The sequence below is a fragment of the Cupressus sempervirens genome, chromosome 8 (assembly GCF_028749045.1).
Source record: "Cupressus sempervirens isolate cs-2001-9-10 chromosome 8, ASM2874904v1, whole genome shotgun sequence".
NCBI classification, from domain to species: domain Eukaryota; kingdom Viridiplantae; phylum Streptophyta; class Pinopsida; order Cupressales; family Cupressaceae; genus Cupressus; species Cupressus sempervirens.
The window spans coordinates 44,289,194-44,314,617 of record NC_143125.1 but is presented as its reverse complement, the minus strand read 5'-3'; the positions used below and the strand labels follow the sequence as shown (position 1 = coordinate 44,314,617).

At 34.0% G+C, this 25,424-nt stretch overlaps 3 protein-coding genes across 3 annotated transcripts; 1 reads left to right on the top strand and 2 right to left on the bottom strand.

Moving 5' to 3' along the window:
* Positions 1–541: 541 nt before the first annotated feature.
* Positions 542–1,564, bottom strand: LOC149541512 (uncharacterized). Its single transcript, XM_089795621.1, has one exon. The coding sequence runs from the start codon at positions 1,562–1,564 to the stop codon at positions 542–544; it is 1,023 nt and encodes a 340-aa protein (XP_089651747.1).
* A 5,159-nt stretch (positions 1,565–6,723) lies between these two features.
* On the top strand, positions 6,724–8,555 carry LOC149541511 (uncharacterized). Its single transcript, XM_089796750.1, has 3 exons — positions 6,724–6,830; positions 6,926–7,001; positions 7,847–8,555. The coding sequence occupies exons 1-3, from the start codon at positions 6,825–6,827 to the stop codon at positions 8,323–8,325; spliced, it is 561 nt and encodes a 186-aa protein (XP_089652876.1). The 5' UTR covers positions 6,724–6,824; the 3' UTR covers positions 8,326–8,555.
* Positions 8,556–19,757: 11,202 nt separating this feature from the next.
* LOC149541510 (heavy metal-associated isoprenylated plant protein 12-like) lies at positions 19,758–22,040 on the bottom strand. Its single transcript, XM_089796077.1, has 3 exons — positions 21,969–22,040; positions 21,756–21,831; positions 19,758–20,291 (listed from the first exon to the last, which is right to left on the bottom strand). Exons 1-3 carry the CDS (start codon positions 21,972–21,974, stop codon positions 19,918–19,920), a joined length of 456 nt encoding a protein of 151 aa, XP_089652203.1. The 5' UTR covers positions 21,975–22,040; the 3' UTR covers positions 19,758–19,917.
* Between the last annotated feature and the right edge of the window lie 3,384 nt (positions 22,041–25,424).

The window sequence follows — 25,424 nt, the reverse complement described above, 5'->3', positions numbered from 1 at the left end:
AAATAGGAACAAATGCAAAAGGTCTCCCAAAAACAAGACCCACCCGACACAAGAGAAAATTAAAAATAAACATAAATAATTGAAAAAAATAAATAAATTAAATCAATCTAAAAATAAAAATAAAAGAACCAAATGTGTATCTATATATATATATATATATATATATATATATATATATATATATATATATATATATATATATATATATATATATATATATATAAAGGAGAGATCGCAAAAGAACACGAGACCAACTCGAAACACGAGACAAAATAAATGAAAGCAAAAAATAAGAACATAAAAACAATAAAAATACTAAATATTAAAAAATAATTAATGAATAAATTAATAAAATTAAAAAACTTAGAAAAAATAATAAAATTAGAAGACCAAAAACATAAAGAAAAGCAAGCCGCACGCGAAAAGAAACAACCAAGAGATAGAAAAGAAGAGGACAGAAAGGAAGAAGAAAAAACAAAGAAAAAACAAGACAAAGAAGAGCCAACGAACAAGGACACCAAACCACAGACAGGGGAGGGGGCTATCCATGCTGTTGTCGGCAATCGAGTGAGCGAAGCAAAGGTTGCCACGAGGGGTTCAAGGACCACCCATCATCTCGATTAAGGTTGAGGGGGTGGTGGCTAATTTCAATGGCTTCTTTGACCTTTCTCTTGAAATAATTGCTCTCTTTGCAAAGGATTTGCACTTGCTCCAAACAAATGTGATGTTTGGTTGTGACAGAGTGCTCTGCTAAGGCCGATTTTTGGACCCTATCATGCATGATGTCTGCCCCGTGCTCACGTATCCTGGTACGAAAAGAACGACCAGTTTCTCCAATGTAGGGGGTGCCACATGAGCACACAATCTTGTAGACTCCTGAGTCAAGAAATGAGTCTTTGGAGTCCTTGAGCTGCGGGACAAGATTACTTAACTTTGAAAGGGGTTTAAAAGCAACTCGGAGGCCCCTTTTTGTTAAGATTTTGGCAATCTTTTGGGAGATGCCATCCACAAAAGGAATGGAAACATGCAGAGCAGGGAGGTTCGCGGACGGGGTAGGCCTAGAGCTAGAAAGGAAGAAGGATTTGGCCTGGCGAAGAGCCCTAGAAATTTTCTTGCACGGATATCCATTCAGGGAGAAGACCTGACGAAGATGAGATAACTCACTATCTAAGTGTTCTTCATCACATATTCTGAAGGCTCTCAAGGCAAGGGTTCTAAGGATGCTGGCTTTATGGCTGGGGTGGTGGTGGGAAGAAGAGTGGAGATATAAGTCAGTGTGGGTGGATTTACGATAAACCTGCCTACCAAAGGTGCCATCCCGCTTCTTGATGAGAAGAACATCAAGAAAGGATAAGCGGTTGTCTGACTCTAGCTCCATGGTAAACGATATGCTAGGGACCAAGTTGTTGATGTGCTTGTGAAACTCCTCAAGTTTTTCAAGCCCATGTGGCCAACACACATTGGTGTCATCTACATATCGTTTCCACCATCTAGGTTTCAGGGGAAAGGAGTGGATGGCTGTCTCCTCAAAATGTTCCATAAAGAGGTCTGCCCCGTGTTCCATAAAGAGGTTCGCAATGATCGGAGGTCTGCATACTTTTTACTTCCTTCTCTCATCCTGATGATGGATCACAGAGTGTGATCCGAAACGTTGATGATAAAAAAAACTTACACAATCGAATCCAGAAGCAACATCATCATCAACAATGGATTGTGGAAACTTGATATTATTAATTGATACGCTTCATGGGAGGGAACTTTGTTTCAAATCTAAGCAATTTCAGATGTTAAGGATCAAGCTTATGAAGAAAATTGCAGACTTAGCCTTCCTCAAGCGTTGCAGAGATTGTCGTGTTATTCCTTGTTTTGTCAAAGTTAGCCATTATCTTCGCAGCATGCATACCAAACCTATCTTCCTCCAGGTTGAACTCGCTCTCCTTCGTTCAATCATTCAGTCTACCAGGCGAGTTATTGACCGGTTCAACGCTAGGTTGTTGCCTCTCCACTTAGAGCTAGCCTCTTCCTTGAGACCAGATCTTTGGATTCGATTGGACACCTCTTCCTTCGGCAGTGCGTTGGGTCATTATGAAGAGTCCATCAGAAGGCAAAAGAAATTTTTTTTGGCTCTTCAATATAAGTCCCGACACCGGTTTGGTTTCTCTTCGGTCCTCGGCCAAGGCTCATTATGCAGGCCTATGGAACATCCCGGCAATACTGCTCTTGGGCCCTCGTCCTCTCCTGCTTCGGCCCCTCTCCTTTCTTCTTCTCCAGTGGTCGGCTTCATCCCTCAGAGCGTGTGGGGTTCAATAGTTTTCGGGGTCCTCCTCAGGTTTTGTTCACGTAGAAGTCAAGCCTTTGTCCAGCGAAAACAACCAGTCTTCAGGTTGTTCCTCAGGGCATGAGGCATTCAATGTGGTGGGTGTGGAAGCCCCTGCGCTGTCTTCTTCCTCCTCTCCGTCGCAGACTGAACTGTTGAATTCTGCTGGAGCTCGATCCTACCCTGGTGCAATTGGCTCGCAATCTGTTGTCATCCTACATTCTAGCTCTCACAACGGCTCCAAACCTATGTGCTCAGGTACGTCTTCCTGCTGTCCTCTTTCACGTAATGTGCCTGCGCAGTCCTTCCTTTATTGCTCTCCGGCGGTTAACTAGCAGTCTTCTCTTCCTGTCTCCCCTCTGATTGACCCCTGTCTTATCAGTGGCAGCCCTGAGATCCATCCAGCTCAGCTCAACCACTCGTCTTTGGGTTCCCTTGACTCCTCTGACGTCGGTGGAGGACCCTCCATATCTCGACCCGTTGGGGTCTGTACTAGTGGGACGTCCCCCATATCGCCATCCAATGGAGTATTGGTGGCGTCTACTTCTAGCACTATCCTCTCACCTCGGGTCAAGTATGGCCTTGGTGTAGCATCTCCTTGCCCTCGTCCTTTCGCTCGCCCCTTCTGCCTCCGATCTCCCTTATCTAATCTTGCGGTACGGGATTGGGAAAACAAGTTGGTTGTCAACCTGTCCTCTGCTGTCTTAGACCCTCTTTCTTTTAATTTCTTAAAGCGGGGTCTTAATTTCTCTTGCTCCCCTCGGGTCATCCCTCACATGCAGTTCCTCATTGAGATCGAGAATGCTATTCACTCTCTTTCAAATGATGAGGCAGAAGCAGTTAGGCAAGATTGTGCGGTCGCCCTTAAGCATGCCAAACCACTGAAACCCAATTTGTCTAGTGGAGAAATGCGTGCCTTTAAAAGTCTTGTCAAGGATAATGACATCATTATTACCAAAGCTGATAAAGGTAATGCTACTGTCATCATGAACAGGCAAGACTATGTCTCCAAAATGTGTGACTTGCTCGCTGACACCAGCAGCTATCGCACTCTCTCGCGCAATCCGTGCCCCAAGATCTTGAAGAGAGTCAAAGCCTTGGTTCTCAATTCCTCCTTTGATGAGACCACAAAGAAAAAATTGGTTCCATCCAAAGAAGTGACCCCTCGTATTTATGGGGTCCCTAAAATTCACAAAGGAGGCATACCTTTGAGACCCATTATGGACACTATTGGGTCACCTACTTTTCTCCTTGCCTCCCACCTTGCCAAGTTAATTTCCCCCTTGATTGGAAATTCCAACTCTTTCATCAAGGATTCTTTGCATTTCGTCCAGTTTGTTAGGGGCTGCAAGGCTGAACAGGATGACATCATGGTAAGTTTTGATGTGGTCTCCCTCTTCACCAAAGTCCCTATTCAGGAGTCTGTTCTTATTGTAAAGAGCAAGATTGGTGATGAGATGGCAGACTTGGTTGAATTCTGTCTAAGATCCACGTTTTTCTCCTTCCAAAATGTTATCTATGAGCAAGTGGAAGGGGTTGCCATGGGTTCCCCTCTCTCTCCGATCATTGCGAACCTCTTTATGGAACATTTTGAGGAGACAACCATCCACTCCTTTCCCCTGAAACCTAGATGGTGGAAACGATATGTAGATGACACCAATGTGTGTTGGCCACATGGGCTTGAAAAACTTGAGGAGTTTCACAAGCACATCAACAACTTGGTCCCTAGCATATCGTTTACCATGGAGCTAGAGTCAGACAACCGCTTATCCTTTCTTGATGTTCTTCTCATCAGGAAGTGGGATGACACCTTTGGTAGGCAGGTTTATCGTAAATCCACCCATACTGACTTATATCTCCACTCTTCTTCCCACCACCACCCCAGCCATAAAGCCAGCATCCTTAGAACCCTTGCCTTGAGAGCCTTCAGAATATGTGATGAAGAACACTTAGTGAGTTATCTCATCTTCATTAGGTCTTCTCCTTGAATGGATATCCGTGCAAGCAAATTTCTAGGGCTCTTCACCAGGCCAAATCCTTCTTCCTTTCTAGTTGTAGGCCTGCCCCGTCCGCGAACCTCCCCGCTCTGCATGTTTCCATTCCTTTTGTGGATGGCATCTCCCAAAAGATTGCCAAAATCTTAACAAAAAGGGGCCTCCGAGTTGCTTTTAAACCCCTTTCAAAGTTAAGTAATCTTGTCCCGCAGCTCAAGGACTCCAAAGACTCATTTCTTGACTCAGGAGTCTACAAGATTGTGTGCTCATGTGGAACCCCCTACATTGGAGAAACTGGTCGTTCTTTTCGTACCAGGATACGTGAGCACGGGGTAGACATCATGCATGATAGGGTCCAAAAATCGGCCTTAGCAGAGCACTCTGTCACCACCAAACATCACATTTGTTTGGAGCAAGCGCAAATCCTTTGCAAAGAGAGCAATTATTTCAAGAGAAAGGTCAAAGAAGCCATTGAAATTAGCCACCACCCCCTCAACCTTAATCGAGATGATGGGTGGTCCTTGAACCCCTCGTGGCAACCTTTGCTTCGCTCACTCTATTGCCGGCAACAGCATGGATAGCCCCCTCCCCTGTCTGTGGTTTGGTGTCCTTGTTCGTTGGCTCTTCTTTGTCTTGTTTTTTCTTTGTTTTTTCTTCTTCCTTTCTGTCCTCTTCTTTTCTGTCTCTTGGTTGTTTCTTTTCGCGTGCGGCTTGCTTTTCTTTATGTTTTTGGTCTTCTAATTTTATTATTTTTTCTAAGTTTTTTAATTTTATTAATTTATTCATTAATTATTTTTTAATATTTAGTATTTTTATTGTTTTTATGTTCTTATTTTTTGCTTTCATTTATTTTGTCTCGTGTTTCGAGTTGGTCTCGTGTTCTTTTGCGATCTCTCCTTTATATATATATATATATATATATATATATATATATATATATATATATATATATATATATATTTGGTTCTTTTATTTTTATTTTTAGATTGATTTAATTTATTTATTTTTTTCAATTATTTATGTTTATTTTTAATTTTCTCTTGTGTCGGGTGGGTCTTGTTTTTGGGAGACCTTTTGCATTTGTTCCTGTTTTTATATATTTTTATCTTTTATTTTCATTCTCTATTTTTCTTTTATTTTTATTATTTCATATATATATATAAAATTTATATATATATTCATTGTGCATATATATTTTAGGCATACATATACTATTATATTAGGATATATTTGCACAGGTCGTCTTATATATATATATATACTATTTCTTAATTCATATATATAGTTATATACCATATACATTCGTTATCTTATATTAAAAATGTCTTATATATATATATATATACTCTCTCTTTTTCTCAGTTATTTCTTTACTCTTCCCTCTTTCTTTTGTTTCTTCTATCTGGTTTTTTTCTTCTCTTGTCCCCTTTTTAAAAAAAAATTCTTTCTTTTCATTTCCTTCTTCCTCTGCCTCGTGTTGTGTGCTCCTCCTCCCCCTCTCTTCTTTCTTTTTATTCTGCTTGGCTTGGCTAGTCTGCATACTTTTTACTTCCTTCTCTCATCCTGATGATGGATCACAGAGTGTGATCCGAAACGTTGATGATAAAAAAACTTACACAATCGAATCCAGAAGCAACATCATCATTTACAATTTTCTTATATCTTTACAGAAGATCATACATAAATAAATTAGTAATTTTAATCACTATCGATATGCATATTAAAACAAAAACAGTAACTAGTCCAATTTAAAAGTACCTGATTTACCTTTGCCATCTGCATATGCAATATTTTCAAAATGTATGGAGGACAGCCGGACAGATGCATCATTGTTTGTTTGTATACTTTAATTGATGAAGCGTGGTCCTTGTATCCAGTTCCACTCCCTAGTTGTCAAGTGAGATTGATTGAAAAACAAAAGAACGAGTAATTATTATGGTCGTACAATAATGTTTTCCTTGACAGAGAAGAGAAATGAATGCACTGCACAAGTGTCCATTGCTTTTTTGATGCACTAAGTTTACCTAATCAATGGTTTTTCAAGTGGAAATCAACTTTTTCTCACATGATTGTGATATTTAGCAAATATCTTTAATAATTTACATGTTACGATATAAGTTTTTGATTAAAATGTCTGTATTTTTTATAATAATGTTGTGATATTTAGTAAATATCTTTAATAATATATATGTCACCATATAAGTTTTTGATTAAATAATAATATTTTAGATTATATTCTGTGATCTATCATCAGAATCAACATTACCGAGTAATTTTTTTTAATAATTAATAATGTATCAATGCTAATTATGTAGCATCTAGAAAAGCTGTCTTTTAAGTGGAAGTATCCTTCCAAGAAATTTCATTGTTCTTCTTTTCTATATAAATAATCCTCCTTAGTGTGTGATGTTTAAGCCGTTCGCTCCTCCTTTGGCAATCCATAGATTTATTATTTTCTTTTCATTTCGTTAGCATTTTAGCACATAGCTCAAACTCTCATCTGGAAGGCAAAGATGATGGTGGGTATGCAGGCATTGATGATTTCTTATTACAATTGATGAACTCCATGAAAAGAGTAATTGATGACAGTGATTTGTTTTTGTATTTTTTGCAGAAAATTGTGTTGAAGGCAGAACTCAACTGTGAGAGATGCAGGAGAGAGGCATATGAAGCAATTTCCAGGGTTGAAGGTACAAAATCATTTACATATAAAAAACATCTTTGCATTGTCGTTTTTCTCTTTAAGAACATATGGGTTTGGATCAGAAGTAATGTGATTTGCAGATGTACATTACCAAGTTCCAGATCTTAATATTCTCTTAGATGTTGATAGTTCTTTTAACAAGGGAGAAAAATATAGTCTATAGCTGTTATCTACACCCAAAACTGGCCGATCCATTGTTTTGGATGAAAATTTTCAGATTAATTACTAGTTTACCCTCCTCTTTGCTATTTAGTCGAATTAAAAACTAAGATGAGAATAGTTTGTCATAGGTTAGTTTACTTTGTTTAGGTGTTGTTTCCTATTTAAAGGGGTAAATTTCTTGAAAAGAAAACATGTTTTGTATCAGAATTGCACAGATAAGAAAGTTTATTGCTATTGCAGAATTAAGTTGATCAACATTATTATACTGTTCAATCGATCTGTAAGATAGGACATTTGTTAATGAGTAGTCATTATTTCATGTTTTGTAAGATTACAAATAGAAAGTTTACTGTAACTTCTTTGGGTCATAGACAATCTTTGTCTTCTATACAAAGACTGATCGTTTTGTGGAAGTCATTAAAACTCATTCATTCTTGTCTAATAAATCATTTGATTTTCTTTTCTCATATCTTTTGTCTTCCACAAGTCTAAATAAGTACGATCCCAAATAGAAAGCCTATTGAAACATCTTCATGTTATATATGATTTATATGCTCTGAACAAACAGACTGATGAGCTCATAGATGTCAAATAGTCTGATGATCTCGTGGATGTCATTAAAACTCACTCATTCATTCTTGTCTGATAAATATTTTAATCATCTTTTAGGAGTTGAATCCGCGACAGTGGATATCAAGGAGAGAAAAGTTACAGTCATTGGAGATGCAGACCCTGCATGTTTGACAATGCAACTGAGAAGGCTTGGATGGGCAGAAATAGTGAGTGTAGGTCCTAATGTCCAGGAAGCTCCAAAGCCCATGATAAAAAACCCTCCAAAGGATGATAAAAAGGAAGCACTGCCTAAGAATGAATCTAAGAAGGAATCAGAGGCTAAAAATGGCTCTAAAAAGGAGGCAAAGAGTTCAGAGGCTAAAAATCCTCCTCCTCCTAAACAGGATTCCTCGCACAAGGTTCAACCACTACCACTGACTCAACCACTGGATGTCAATGTATATGTGCGAGGATATCCAGAACAAAAGCCAAGTTATAATCAGACTCTGGTGATAAGGGGAGACTGCCACCATTGTTGTGATCAAGATGTCTACTTCTTCAGCGATGAGAATCCAAATGCATGCTCTATTTGCTAGGAAGGGTTTAGCCGGCCTTTACTTTCTGAATCAAGAAAACATCGATTTCAAAACAAAAGTATGACTTAGTTTGGAAACATTTCTTGCATGCTTTCTAGTTTGGCGTTTGTAGTTTGTCATATCCCATGATTATTATTACATCAAGCGGTCTTGTATTTAAGAAAAATGTTTTATAACTTCTTATCTAAGTTATTTGATATATACATATATTTCTGTACCTTTTAATATAAGTTATTTGAAGCTTATATTTGCAATGAATAAATGCATAGATTTCATTATTTCCAAGCAAAGGTAAGCAAAGGTAGGTTGTACCTGTATTTTTTAATATTTAAAATTGTTTTTTTCTGATTGGTTTTATTAGAATGTATATTTTCTGCTATTTCACTAGAATGTCTATTTGTTGAATTAGCTTTTCCTTTTCTTTTGGTAATTTCTTTGATATCTACTGAGAAAAGAGAAAACTTTCTTCTTTTTTTTGCATTGCAAATTGTTTTAATTATTTCTAGTGATATCTTTGGCTAAATAATTGTAGAAATTATAGGATTGAACTATGTACTCTAACATGTAGGTCATATTTTGTGTTTATATTTTAAGAAAATTTAACTCTACAAGAATAAAACAATATAATATGTCATATTCTATTATGATTTAATTTAATGTATATTTACTAAAGCTTGGGTTATATTTACATGGTTAAAGTGCTTCTAAAAGAAAGGAATTAGATTTTAGTCTAACAAAAGGTAGAAAGTTACTAAGCATATAAAGCATTGAAAATGTGAACTCTATATATGTATATGGCATAGTGTACTATTTGTGAAGAATGACAACATTACTTTTTAATTTCATGAAAGGTGGATATTAAAATTAAATTCTAAAAATGTGTTAAAAACTTTGTGTATCTTATGTAGTTTGTCTTTGTAATTCATAATAATCCATTATTATTATGTTCAAAGATCTTTTATTGAATAAAATAGTTCTTAATTTTTTATATAGCCTACTTGGTGCTTATCTTCTATATTTTAATAGATGATCAAAATCATTTTTATGTTTGCTACAAATAAATGTGATGATTACATTAATCTAAGAAAAATAAAATTTATCTTAGTCTTATGAGGAATATAAAGTGGATGTTTATTCTTAGAAAACATTCATTTTAATTTACCTCAATGAATATTATTTTTTAAGCCATATATAGAACAAAATACAAATCCTCAAATATTGTGGACTAGAAAAAAATTCATTTCCATTTCCATTCAATCACCTTAAATCACTTGATTTGACTTTGATTTCAATCCCATCTTCTAATCTCAAGGAAGTGAGTGGATACCAAATAATTGTTCTTTCTCTTAAAGATGCATGAAGATATCAAATTACATCATAAAATTACAAATTACATTAATTATCCTAGGTGCTACTTTTATGCTTAAAATCATAAATAATTGTATAGAGTTTTAGAGGGTCATGTATTTAAGTTTTCCTTTAGAAAGAAAATATAGTCCATTTGAGTTTAAAACACATTTTAAAATGTTATAATTTATTAAGATCTAAAATAAGGGACATGAGCTAGTTGTCATCTAGGTTAACTTCACTCACCTACAGTTCCTAATCTATATGTCAAAATTTGCTGATTTTTTTGTTGAACCTCCATAGGTGAGTGAAGAGCTTAAATCTTCAGCTTTCTTACATTTACAAAGATTGCAAGGTGGTCTAAAAGTGTCATTTTAAAATGTTCACTTGAAACTAGTTATGTTTACCCCCAATAGTTGCTCACCAAAAAAATAGTACTTCTTGCACAAATGGACCAATCAAAAGCCAAGAAAGCTTAAAATTGACCAACTATTAGTGCATGTTGATTGACTATTAGTACATGAGCTATCATTTATGGGGCTTTTTATGAGCGGTAATTGGGGTGATAGGTAATGATAGGACGTGGTGGTCATTGGAACATGGGCAAAAACTGGCTAGTTTTCCCTAGTATAATTTCATTTAGAAAAATATTAACAAAGAATAGACTCTACCTTGTGGATTGTCACATTCCCTCTAATGGGAATGAATTTGATTTTATTCTAGTAAAATACTTGAATATTTTAACTACTCAAAAACTACATTGAAAATATAAATTGTATATGTATGTAGGATTTTTTCTATTTCGGTTCTAGGAAGGGTGTATATATATTTTGGAATTGTAATGATGACCAAGTGATTAAGTGGTGGGGGGTGGTTGAATCTAGAACCACTTAAAACTTCTTTCACTTAATCCCACTTTATTATATTATGTAATCTACGTGTATGCATGGAACACAAAGAAATAAAGTAACAACACCATAACACAGTATTTGGTAACCCAGAACCTAGTAGAAGGTAAAACTGGGGTGGGGATGACACCCACAATGCTTCACTATTGCGGTAATAAAGATGGCTTGTTAAGGCTTACAATTGATCACTTCTAGTGATCTACTTGGTTAAGAGTAAGTAGGATTGTTAGGTCCACCTTGTGAAAGGATCTATATGATACAATTAAGTATGTACATTATTAGGAGTTTTTTTGCATGTTTTCCCTATTATAGGATTTGAGTGATGCAATTGTTAGGATGAAACAATGGATTGATCTTTGTTGTGCAACTTGGTTTGCTGAATAAGATCCTTTGATGTGAGCTGATCACCTGACTATGATAGATGAGTCTTTGCATTTCCTATATAATGTTTGTAGAATTATAATTACTTTGCTCTTTCATATTCTCTTCTATGAAATGCTCTTCTATTCATTCTTTGTTGTTTAGAAAATCAAAGTAACTTATATTTATATCCATTTAATTGCATTAACAAGTTGGCTATAATAGAACTTCAATAGTTCTCAAAAGCAATTACCAAGTTAGCTTAGTGTTGAGACTTGGGTCCAATAGCCTACTTAGGTGATACTATAGACACTTGGGTGACACTATCAACTCAGCTAACTCTGGCACTTGCTTGATACTGGATGGTCGATTCATACTAATCACTTGGAAAACTCATATCTTGGTTCACACTGCTCTACCTACTCGGTTCTCATTCTGAAACAAGAATGCTAAACTGACTTGATTTATTCTAGAGCTCAATAGATATGGTCAACTTGATTGACACTATAGCTTGGTAGATAATGTTAACTTAGTTGACACTTCTCATTGGTTGCCTAGTTAACATTGTTAACTTGGTTCATAGTTGAGCTCGGTAAACACACTTATGTCTGGTAGCTCGATCACTATTGTCTTCTCATAATGACTAAGTGTTTTGGGACTAATTGACAATGTCTTTCCATAAGATCAATAATCTCCCCCTTTGGCATTAGTGACAAAAACACTTATCATGCACAAAATCTGAAATTAGAATCCTTCAGTCAAACTCCCCTTTTGTGTGCGCTATGTTCTACAACTTGGTTTGAATTGAAAACTTTGTAACTCGGTTATAGCTTTCTTTTCTTTTCTTTTTGCAAAATTGTTTGTTTATCTTCTTTTTACATATCTTTATGTTGCACATGTTTTCTTCTTTCAATATATATTTCCTCTTATATACATATATTTTCCCTTTATATACATATATACACACACTTTTCCCCTTGTTTTTATTACAAATGCCAAAATTTACAAGGTAATGCCAAAATGAGAGAGGAAATCATGATGTACCTTCAAAATTAAAGATGTGGTCTTATCCCAGTTATCTTGTAGTACCTTTAAGATGTACAAATCTATCTGAAGCTCAACTAATAACTCCAACAAATGTTCTACCATTGAAAGTTTTGTGTCCTTAACTAGTGTCTTTTCATGATCCATTCTCTTCTACGTGAAGCATCATGCTCTAAATGTCTACCAAGGTTGTTGTTATTCTAACCTCTTCTCTTAATAGCTCTACCTAGAGATCAATCAAAAATTTGACTTTGCAAACTGATTTGAATTGGAACTCAGGTTGAGTGCCAACTGACTGGCACTAGCCTTCAAGTCCATATCAATCTTAGCCAATTTTTCCTTGATTTCTTTGGTAAAGTTTTTTGTATTACTCAACTTTACAAATAAAGATACAACATTATTCACAACATTTTCTAATGTAGAAATTAAAGTAGATAATTCTACTTGATAAATAGTTATTTTGTGTGCTACATTTTCTAGCACTAAATATTTTTAAACTTCCTTTTAGCCTTCTCAAGAAGATCTTCCTAACCATCTACATCTTAATTGAACTTAAATGTACAATTTTTACTAGTTGTTTAATGATATGGCCTTTTTAATTTACCTCTATAGACAGTGCATCCAAAAATATTTCTTTCATATCCTCACGGACTTTTCTTTTGTCCCTTTCTGCCCTTAGCTTCTGTTGCTTGGCTCTTTTCTTCCATAGTTCTCCCAATATGTCCATTTGATCGGTAGATAGATTAGATTGGTCCCAATCTAGAATTACAATCTCTTCATCCAAATCAATATCATCAACAATCTTTCCCTTACCCTTAACCTTGGTAGCTGATGAAAGTATGACTTCCTTTCCTTTGTCAACGGAATCCTTCCTTGGCTAATTCTTGGTTACTCCCTCGAGAGCCTTTTTCTCAGTTACTGGTGAGGAACTAGGTAAAGGAACTTAATAATCTTCACTTTACTACTTGGTTGAACTAGGTTCAACTCGGTAGGCTATAGCTCAGGTGATGACTTAGGATGACTGGCTAGGAGAGATGTCATGACCTTTGCTACAATTTTATTAGGATTAGACTCTTCAATAATTTGAATCTTTGGTAGGTCTCCCTCGTCTTTAATATCAAAAATGTTTTTCTACACATTGGATGTGGACTGTACAAGATCCTCAATTTTTGCTGACAACATCTAAAATGCTTTGAATCTAACAGTCTAATTGCTTTCATATTTTAACATTGCCTCCTTTATTTCCTTCTTAGAGAACTTTAGCATAAGCTTCCTTAGAGTCTGTTATCTAATGCTCTTCTCTATCTTTAGTATATTTTCCCAATTGTGAGAAACAACTTTCAGTAAGGTTTCCAGAGCATGCCCTTTGAGTTCAATGGGGTCATACTTCCATCTAGCCATTTTCTCAACTAATGCCCATTCAATCTTTTTATGTTCCTTTTTATTTCTGGAATCATATTTGTGTGGCAATGATCACATCCTCATTGTTTTTAGTTGTTTCTCAAAGGTAGGTGGGGGCTTCTTTAGAGAGATGATAATTGGAGCCTTAAATCTTCATCAACATCCTCATCCTCAAGCCTTAATTTCTTTCCTAGCTTTCTAGATTTGGTGGCAATGATCACAGGGGTAGAAGATCTTGTTGATTTCCTTGCTAGTGTCTTTGTCTTCTTCTTTGGAGGTTCTTCTGCCTCTTCTTCTTCTTCATCATCACCTTCATCTTCTTCTTCCTCTTCTACATCATCACCTTTACCCTCGGTAAGCATGAGAGGGAGCTCAGATTTGGCAAACTTCTTCTCAATTTTTTCTATCCTTTTCTTTCCTCTCTTCAATATTTGAGTGATCTGAATCTCAAGTGAGATTCTAGTTTTTTCTTCCTCATAAGTTCCAAAATATGTAGCCTCGAGATCTCCTGGTTCATTAACAAGGGCTTCAATGATGTTCCTTGTTTCATCAATGCTAACTTCATAGCCCAATGGCTTTACCCATGCAATCATAGGCCTCACTTCTTGAATATGGACTTTGTCACAGTCAACTAGGAAAGAAATGTCTTGCTCATAATTATCTACCAGTTGTTTAGGGATCTTAAACCTATTTTAATTACTTCTTGTAGCCTTATAATTACTCTTCTCTTTCACATTCGCTTCTATGCAATGCTCTTCTATTCACTCTTCATTGTTTGGACAATCAAAGTAACTTATATTTATATCCATCCAATTGCATTAACAAGTCAGCTAAAATATCACTTCAATAGTTTCAAAAATAATTACCAAGTTAGCTTAGTGCTGAGACTCGGGTCCAATAGCTTACTTGGGTGATACTATAGACACTCAGGAATCACTATCAACTTGGCTAACTTTGGCACTTGCTTGATACTAGATGCTTAGTTCATACTAATTACTGAAAAAACTCAGTTGGCTCGATTCACATTGCTCTGCTTGCTCGGTTCTCATTTTGAAACAAGAATGCTAAACTAACTTAGTTTACACTAGATCTTGATAGATACTGTTAACTCGGTTGACACTACAACTTGGTAGATACTATCAACTTGGTTGACACTTCTCGTTGCTTGCCTGATTAACACTGTTAACTTGGTTCATACATGAGCTCAATAAACACACTTTTGTCTAGTAGCTTGGTCACTACTATCTTCTCACGATGAATAAGTGTTTTGGCACTAATTGACAATATGTCTTGCCATAAGATCAACAATATTACTTTTTTATTTAAAGGAAATATAGAATTTATATGAAACTTTATTAGCATCATGACTTAGCATTGGATTTTTTTAAATTCTTTTTAAGCTTTGTCTTTCTCTTTCATTGGTATACCCTTCACCTTGGCTTGAAAGCTTTAAATAGAAATAATATTTTTGAATTTGATATTTTTTCTACATTAACCTTGAAATCTCTTTTAAATTGTAAACATTCTCCAACATCCCTATAAATAATTTCATATTAAAAAAATACCTAACAAAATTCATCTCAAAAATTCAAAGACCAATATTTATAGGTGATAAATGGAGTAAATATAGTTTCACCAAATCCAAATATGTCAAGATATGTGGTTGATAAGCATAGGATTATATGCTACTTACAATCACTACTTTTCAATTTTTTTAATGAGGAATTCATGTTTGCAGGTTCATTGCAAATATATGATTGGTACAAGAATACATCCATGTGGCATGGAATTTTTTATTTATTTTATAATTCACAAAATAAATAAGGGATATTTTAAGAAATTTTAAGAGGTCTTGGATGTTATGAGGTTTCAAGTAATTTTTAGACACACCCATATAGCCTATTAAGTTCCATGGCTTATTGGTCTGTGAAACCATCAAAAGGTTCCATAGAAGTCATCACTCATGGAGTTGCAAGGAAAATAGAGGTGAAAAGGAGTTACAAGTTATGATAAGTACTTGGAAAATTCCAACTACATGAAAACTTTTGGAGGAAATGCATTTACATATGTTCCTATTTCTAGTTTACCTTTGATAATATATTTTTATTGAACTTTCCCCAAATATTTGGATGAGAAAGATAAGAATTTTAGGGAAAAACACTTGTGAGATCACACCTAGGTTTGAAGATATTAAATTTCTCACTTTTTAAGTTGTGAAAGAAATTCTACAAATTTAACTTATATGACCTTAAATAGTTCAAGATGGCCTAAAAATTCCCATAACTAATGCACCAAGTCATAACTTGATAGAGCACATCATGAGCTTTATGTCACCTTAAATGGTTTGTTAATCAAACATCCAAAATTCATAATTTATGGGCTCTAAAAGTTAGGTCTTATAAAATAGGAAGTATACAAATATTTTGGAAACATGGATAATTTGTAAAGGAAGGTACATGTTTTTTGTGTTTTGACATATCATGCAACATCTTATCTTGTGAAGATAAAATGAGCGTCACATTTCAAGTGGTTTTTGGCCTTGAATTTGTAATATTGTTTAATGAATTCATGTGTTGCATCTTCTATATATTACCTAGTGTATGAGATATATGTTTTTTGTAAGAGTTTACATATTTGGTTGGTGGTAATCTTGTGAGAAGCTTTATTTGCATGTATATTGTAATTTTCTAGTGACTTTTAAATAATATGTTGGAGAACTTTTGGATTGTAAGAGTTTTCTCCAAAAAGGATTTCCCCATGTAAGGGTATGTGTAGTCCTTGATCATGAGGGGTCTAAATGTGGTAATGTGAAAAAAAAAGAGTGTTTTCTATGTTGCCAAAATCTTTTTAACTTTTTATATGAGTCAAACAAAATTTGAATTTGATTTGGCAATAGCAAACCAAATGGTATCTCCAATCTAAATTATATCTATTTTGAAAAATAATAAAAAATACATTTAAGTAAAATGTGCCCAAACACTTGTTAAAATTTGTTTGGGCCCACCGTGGTGGACATGTAAGGAGTGGTAGTTGTGGAAGAAATTGGAGGTGATGGTTAGTGGTGTGGATAAGATGCTTGGGAGGAGGTGTAGAGGAGTTTAAAGGAATAATGGGTTAGGCCCTCATTAGGATGGAGTGCTTGAGAACCCTATTCCTTGTAAGTGTGTGTTACTCATGGATCTATATTCTCCTTGGAAGATGTTTTGCGTGAACTATGTAGCGGACCCACACAATGCTTTCATGCTTAGTGTTTCTATATCAAACCCACATGGTTCTTTCACTTATGGGAGTATGAGTCACTGTCAAGCTTCCATGCAAATAGATCAAGATTGTTGAGTTTGGGGATGAGGCCACTCAGTTGTGGCCCCACTTGGTGTGAGCTAAGATAAATATCTTTGTGATTAGCCTACCAAAAAAAGGGCATAAAGTTTGTGTTTCTTATTATTTAATATTGTTTTTTTTTTATCATAAGGGGTCTAAATGTGGTAATGCGAAAAAAAAGAGTGTTTTCTATCTTGCCAAAATCTACTTTAACTTGTTATATGGGTCAAATGAAATTTGAATTTGGTTTGATAATAGAAAACCAAATGGTATCTCCAGTCCAAATGATATCTATTTTGAATTTTTTTTTTAAAAAAGTACATATCAGTAAAATACGCCCAAACACCTATTAAAATTTGTTTGGGCCCACCTTGGTGGACATGTAAGGAGTGGTAGTTGTACTAGTGGTTGTGGAAGAAATTGGAGGTGACGGTTAGTGGTGTGGAGGAGATGCTTGGGGGGAGGTGTAGAGGAGTTAAAGGACTAATGGGTTAGGCCCTCATTAGGATGGAGTGCTTGAGAACTCTATTCATTGTAGGTGTGTGTTACTCATGGATCTATGTTCTCCTTGGAAGATGCTACATGTGAACTATGTAGTGGACCCACACAATGCTTTCATGCTTGGTGTTTCTATATCAAACCCACATGGTTCTTTCACTTATGGGAGCATGAGGCACTGCCAAGCTTCCATGCAAATAGATCAAGATTGTTGAGTTTGGGGATGAGGCCCCTTAGTTGTGGCCCCATTTGGTATGAGCTAAGATAAATATCTTTGTGATTAGCCTACCAAAAAAAGGGCATAACACTTGTGTTTCTTATTACTTAATAATTTTTTATAGGTCATCAAAAGTGATTCAAATACTTGCAATATCCAGATAAGATAAATTTCTTAGATTTTAGACCAATATTTAATTATAACTATTTGAAGTCAATTGTTAAATTTGAAACTCAAATAATAATCTCAAACTTTTCTTACAAAATCATTTTATTTTAGTTCATAAAAATTGGCAAGTTAAAAAGTAGTAATTGTAATGAAAAATAATAATTGCTCTAATCCAAAAGCATATTGGATTAAGGTCTAAAAGGATTTAAAGTTATAAATAAGTCCTAGCTACTCTTTACCTAAATCTGACAATGTAGATTTTGTTATATCCAAAATAAATCTACATAGTCATGTAAGAAAAATATTAGCTATGATTTAAAATATTTTAGGTAGATATTCAAGTATAATAAAATTGGCTCCTCAACAAGTAATTAAATTTCATCTACAATCTATAAGAGAAGTAGGGTAGTAGTAGAGTTTTGACTAATATTTCTCTCTTCTTTACTACTTGCAAATATTTCACTAGTTGTTCAATCTTTCTTAAAGAAAATTAGTTCACTTGGAATTATAGATGTACTAGCGAGGAAATTTTTTTTGAGTAGACTACATAGATTCTTGGTAGATTCTAATAATATGGACTCCTCCATATTCTTTTGTTCAAGGGTAATGTTTCTTTTAAGTTTTTTTGTCATTAGATTAGATAGGTTCTTGGTAGATTCTAATTATATGGACTCCTCCATATTCTTTTTTTCAAAAACAACTTTTTTCATTGAGTTTGATTGTTGGTAGATATATAGTTAGTCAAGATATGAATTAGTAAGACTTATAGCCCCATCTTCATGATGGAGGCATCATGTAACATTTGAAACTTATAAACTTTAGGAATTTCTTAAAGAGTGATTGAAGGTGGATATTGACATACTCAATAGTTTTAAACTACATATTAAGAAAATGCCCAAAATTAAGAATTTACTAAGAGTTCGTTACATCTAGAAAGGGTGTGATTTGTTTTAAGACTAATAAATAATCCAAGGATAAGGTGGTCTAGAGAAGAAATGGTGGTGAATTTCATAGCTTATGTAAAAAGAAGCTAATATATCCATAGTTTTGGCATTGGATGGTACACATTTGGGATATCCTTCTGATCCAAATTTTTGACACTAGGTGGTACACATTTGGGATTTACCCAAGAATAGTGATGAAACATCTTATCTCAAAATTCACTCTATTGTGAAAATTTACTTCTTAGTCAAAGGTATACATAGGATCATTGGTAAAATTTTGATGCAGCCCAATCTCTTTCTTGTACCTCATTGTTTCCTATAATTGAAAGTTCCTATTTAATTCATGATGGTATAGAGATTTACTTTGGGTGTACTTTGGATCACAAATTGACATTGTAAAAAAGGAATAAGTTTTCTTATGGTGAGAAATGGAAGAAATTGTGAAAATTATAATAGTGTTGCTTCCTTTGGAGGCTATTCTTGACTTCTTTGAATCTTATGATAGTGAGGGATTGATTGGTGGATGGGATGGAAGCTCATGGTCAAGCTTTTTTCTCATGAAGGGAATGATAGTAGTTAATATTGCATAGGAAAATCCCTTATTCTTTATAGATAAAATAGTTTTATATTTTCAAATGGCTCAACTCCTAGTTGACATCTAGCTTTGTTGGATTTGTCTAGTGTGGTTGGAAACTTTTTGACTTTCTTTCTTTGGTATTTGGATCCCATATCAAATTTATTACTGAAAATATTGAATTATTGATTATATTATTTTATATACACTATAAAATGATTGATAGAATTATTTAAGATTTAAATCAATATAATATATAATGTGTAATCAATAATCAAAATTATAGATTAATTATTCTATAAAATGTAAGAAAAACTAAATAAACTATCAAGTACATAATAAGACGAAAAAAAGCCATTTAAATCTTTTAAAAAATTAATGATAAAAAAATTAATAAATTTTAGTAATTATTTAAGATTATCATAAAAGAAAGCAATATTAGATTTAAAAGAAAGTCAATGTTTAGTATATATCTCAGTAATTACTTTACCCAATTAAAAAATTTACAAAGAGAAAAACAATTTAATAAATTAATAATAACATAAAATATAATTTTAATTTCTTGATAATTAATAATATTTAAGATGCCTTCCCTCGACAATAATTAGAATATAGAAGATGAAAGCCAATTTACAGAAGCAGTCATAAAATTGTTTACTAACTAAAATAAATTTCTTGCATTAAGATTGAGCAATCTTATACATAGACTACAAACACAAGCTTCTACAAATACAGGAATATAATCCTTCATTTTCTCTTCTCCTCCTCATGAGACTGCCCAAGAACATTAATTATTGTCCCTAAATCATCCTAGGAAATACAACAGGCATTAGCATTCTCATCACTTAGGATATAAATTTCTTCACAATGATCACAGCTTCCCCTGATCACAAGTCTTTTGTTATAATTATCATCTGGCACCCTCCTCACATATATGTTAATATCCTTTGTTTCACTCTTCTTGGAAGAATCCTTTTTATCCTTCTTGTCATTCTCCTTTATCACAGACTTACTGTATTCCTCCTTTATCACAGGCTTCTTATATTCCTCCTTGCCATGAGAACCCACGCTCACTAAGTCTGCCCATCCAAGCCTTCTGAGTTCCATGGTCAAGCACGCAGGGTCCACATCTCCAATCACAGTCACCTTTTTCTCATCCATATCTACGGTCACTGATTCAACACCTGTCAAAGAAAAATGCCAAAAAATAATTAAAAGTTAAATAGGTGATGACTGCTAAAACGTTAAGATTTTTACGAGCTAATACTTTAAACTACATATATTTGGGTACAAATATTTCTCACATTTTTTCTCTACTATAAAGTGTTTTTAATAATCCCTCCTCATTATTGTGAGTGTGAAGATGGCCATCATTGAATTAATTATTTTGTGTATTTAATTTTGGCAGGCCAGTGTACTATAAGAAAAATAAAATAATGATATCAATAACAAAAATTTTAATTGATAATTTAGAGTTGTTTCTTACAATAAGTCAATTTATAATATTAAGTTAAATTTATTGATCTATGTTTCATGAATAGTAGTTTATAAGAAGTAGTCTCTCATAAGAATGAATGGCATGTTTAGTATCATTACACTTGGATAATTCTAGAAGAGGTAAAATATTAGATTTTCCTAAAAAATCAGGCTATTCTAAAGTCACAATTTGAACATCACAAAACATAATTTTATTTGAGAATAGGTGAAGCCTATTTAAGTGGGTCTTAAAATACATAACGATTTTATAGTCAGATTTGAAGTGTTTTTATGTCATAATAAAATATGATTAAAAAATGTCAATAATAAAATTGGCATAGTCAAAGACAAGAGTCTACAACACAAATAATAAATAAACTTGACTTCCACATATTATCTAATAGAAAAAATTGACATGGTCAGATCTGAAAACTTCTATCACAGAAGAAATTATTATTTTTAATATAGACAAAACAATTAACATAAATATAAAAAATTTATTCTAGAATTATTACCAAAACATGAAAACATATTATAACACATAATTAAATGCTACGATGTTATTAATAATTCAGAATGAATAGATTCTAACATAATAAGAAGCATTTTTAATTAATAAAAGAAAGCCAAATTTGTATTACTGAAAAGTGTTGTTAAATACATAATTAAAACTAATTTGTATAAGAAATAGCAGTATGAAAACCATATCTCATTCATAGAGCTACATAAGACTTATTTATAACAAAATCTCAGCCAAAAAACAACTGACAAACAATAAATAAGAAAACAAGAACCGTAAACACAGGCAAAGAGACATTTCTTTTAAAACAAAACAAAGAAATTCACCTGCAGCCTATCTGCCATTGGAAAACAATCAAATCAGCTTAAACAATGCCAGAACTCTTCCATACAATCCTGACCTCCTTAATTTGAAAGTGCGAATCCAATACAAATTTAGAAAGAGCACCCTTATTTTTAAAATATATCATACTGTCAAAGATAATATATAATACAGAATTTCAGCCAGTAATTGGTTGCAGACTAGTGATAATTAAAAGCATGTAAATTACATCTTCATGCACACTTGAAATGACAACTTCCCATAAACTCATCTTTGAATAAATATATAAGCAACAAGAAATGGTATTTATAGAAATAATAAATATTTATACCTTCAACATTAGCTATTGCTTCAAATGCCTTTCTCCTGCATTTCTCGCAGTTAATCTCTGCCTTCAACACAATTTTCTGAAAGGAAATAAATAAAACATTGTCATTAATGTATATATTCTACCATTAAATATATTCCCTCACTAACATAAGAAAGGAATGTGTATATATCTATCTATATATTAAATCTACTCCTTCAATAGAATAATTGGTACCTTCATCTGGGTTTTCTATGTGAGTCTCTGGACTCTCTCCAATGAAGAGGGACAGAGAACTATGAAATGTTAAATAGGAAAAGAAAGTAGAAGGGACAAAAAGTGAGTGACTGATTATAACTATTATTTTACAAATGATTTAGTTATCAATATTTAGTGGTGGATAGAGAAACAGCCAATCTAAAATCATATTTGAAGAATTTGAACTGTCAAAACAACCATTCAAAAATTATTTTTGTAAGAAATACTTGGCGTCGCATATTTCCAAAATTGCAAATTATCTCTCAACCGCACCTTGAAACTGGATTTTCTCATTTGAAATAAATAAATAGATAAATTTGTATGGCTCAAGAGACCTCTAAATACGTGAAAACAAAAAATATCAGAGAGACAAAACCGTATGTATTAGGGCAGTGCATTTATTTCCACTCCTTGTCAAGGCAAAGTCTAGGCTTCTATTATTGAACCAGTCATTAATACAATAGCTCTTTCTTTGTTTGTGTTCGGAGCCATAATTGGGTGGGGGACTCTTTAGGGTCCACAAAAGAAATGAGCTGACTGATTTGGGTAATTTATTGATGTTCACACAAACATGAAAAAAATCAGATGGTAAAAAATTGTGATAACATGTATAAATTATTATTAATAAATATTAGAATACTAAGGATATAAAAAAAATGATGGTCTAAGGGTATTAAGGAGAGGTTTCCATGTTGCTCAACTTTTTAAGGCATATTTGGAGGAGTTGATGGCCACATGCATAAAATATTTACTACTTATTTTTAAACAATCTTATTAAATATTATTTAAAATTATATTTTTAGTTGTATATTTTGAAAATAAAATCTGGAAGTGGAGGCACTTTTTAAATAAGCAGCAGTTGCATACTTTCGGCTCCTAACATTTTTTCAATGCAAACAACTACTGATTCACAAAAATAGAGAAAGATTCTAAATTATCCTTTCCCTATAATTAAAAAATTGCACAGGGACACTTCAGTTGGTTAAAATTAAGCATAATTTTCTTGAAAGTAGTTGCATGGGGACATGGAGTAATAGAGTTCAGGGTTTCTATTGGGTACTTTCTTGGCTGCCATGTGGTTCTATTTTTTCCCATGCTTAATTTTGCTTCATTGCACATATGTATATCTCAAGTATCTTTGTTGTAGTTTATTTTTTATTGTATATTTGTGAATCGTGTATTTTCTTGCCATATAATCATTTGGTTTCTTCTCATTTTTCTTTCCCATGGTTCATTGTTCATGTATGCAATTTTTAGGGTTGATAACTAATGAATCATATTCAAAAGATTTTATTGCTACATACATTTAAAAGCATTGACTAAACAATGAAAATATTTGAATGGTGTAATGTTGTAAATTTACACCTTTGTGTAAGTTACAATTATTCCATGTTCCTACCTTAGCCTAAAACTCCTCTCTATTGCCCTTCACTTACCCTTGTCATCATCCATCAAGAGTCTTAGCCACATAGCCTCAACAACCTAAGATGTGTGCACATTGTAGAGATATTCCTGTAATGTAAACTCATCTTGTGAATCGACAGATGTGCAATGAGTTGTTGAAGCATTACAATTGTCATCATTATAGTGTGATGCCTCATCATTGTCCACCAATGCAAAGATTCGACCCAATAAGCTTAAATCTCTATTTTTTAGCCTTGTTTGGTCTTCTTAGCTTATGGATGGTCATCTCCATTTCATTATGATGCTTGGACTCCATTTTCACAACTTCTTGATTAGATTGTTAAGCCTTTGGGTTGCATAAGGAAAGCTTAATCATGGTCTCTTAGATATCCTCATCTACACTTCATTGAGCTTTGGTATTGTAGTGGTGGAGCAAAGTAATTTGCACTATCTCTTTTCATATTGTGTTGATCATATACATCTCTTTATCCATATCGTTTGATAGTATCATCATTTATTCCATCATTACAATTCTTTATCATTGTCATCTTGTCTACTTGACTATTGTAACATGGTGCAAACACTAAAATAGGGATCTAAATAAGGCACAAGAGTCTCACCTAGTAAACCTAAATCATAGAATATGGGTTCATGGCATACTAAAGAATCCCCTTATTTTCATAAAATACTACCCCTTGAACTCCTTTTTTGTCACCCCCTCTAATTTGCATCTAATACCCCTCGCTCCTTTTCCTATACAAACCCCCACCATTCCACTCCCCTCTCATATTGCCAAGATAATCCCCTTCCCCATTTAGGAAATATATTCCCCCATTTTTTCTCATTAAATTCCCCCAATATGAGTGCATGTGGTATTGCAATGCCCCTTTAGCGAAGACCTCATGAACTAAGATAGCTATCCAAATAATTAGAAGAAAAAAAAATTCTACATTTGTGTAGGTTTGTAGGGGAGAACAAAGCAGATTATTGGATTTATCAACATGCATCCGTCCTAGGGTCATTATCCTCTCTTCTTTCTATTTTCTTATTATTCTTATAGTTCATTTGTATCTATTATTTTATCTAGTTTTTAGCATTCATTTATTTTGTATCACTTTAGTTGGATTTCTATATTTCTTTGTTGTCCTATGTACCATGTCCATAAGGAATACATGTGTATTATTTGATCTTTTTTACCCATGGTGTCACCATTGACCTGCACATCCATTTCGGGAATTGGGCTTGTGAAGTTCAACATTTTATATCTATAATCTACTCTTTTATATTCTGTAAGGCCCCGTTTGGTTCGTGGATTTGAGGTGGAATTAGAATTCCGTATCTTAATAACTTTTCAATCCACTGTTTGGGTGTGCAAAACACGAATTAGAATTTGATAGAAATGGGATTCCGTATCCTCATTTATAGCCCATTTCGTGGATTTCGTCTTCCACCGAAATAGCTGGAATTGGTCATAAACCCGTTTTAATTCCAATTTTTATTAAAACGGGCATACGATATTTGTTGAAAGGCATAATTTTTTGCATCCACGAGGAGCCTTTTTTTTTGCATCTGCGGGGAGCTATTTCATTTCCCACTAGGAAATATCCGTTGCCATTTTCGACCTCGCAGAGATTGGGGTAATTTATCCAGGCTGCCATGGCCGTTGGCTGTTATTCAAAGGTCTTCATTTCCATCACATCTGCCATGGCCGTTAGCTGTTATGCTGTTTAATAACTTACATGGTTGTGTTTCTAGAGGCACGTTAGGGCACGTTGCAAGATTGTTGAAGGTCTCCAACGATACACTTTGTTTTTGAAAAGATCAGTGGGACTTTCTCTCTCCAGGCCATGTGCTTGAGTTCTTGGTTATGTGTCTGGTAAGATGCAGTTTCTAAGCTGACTTTAATCACACCATTACCACATTTTAATGGGGGAGGCTTGCTTGTTTTGTGGTTTCCTTACGATTCGTTTTCTTCGATTTGCAAAGCAGAGGAGGCGATTTATTGTAGTTGCAATCTTTTATGAGTTGAGT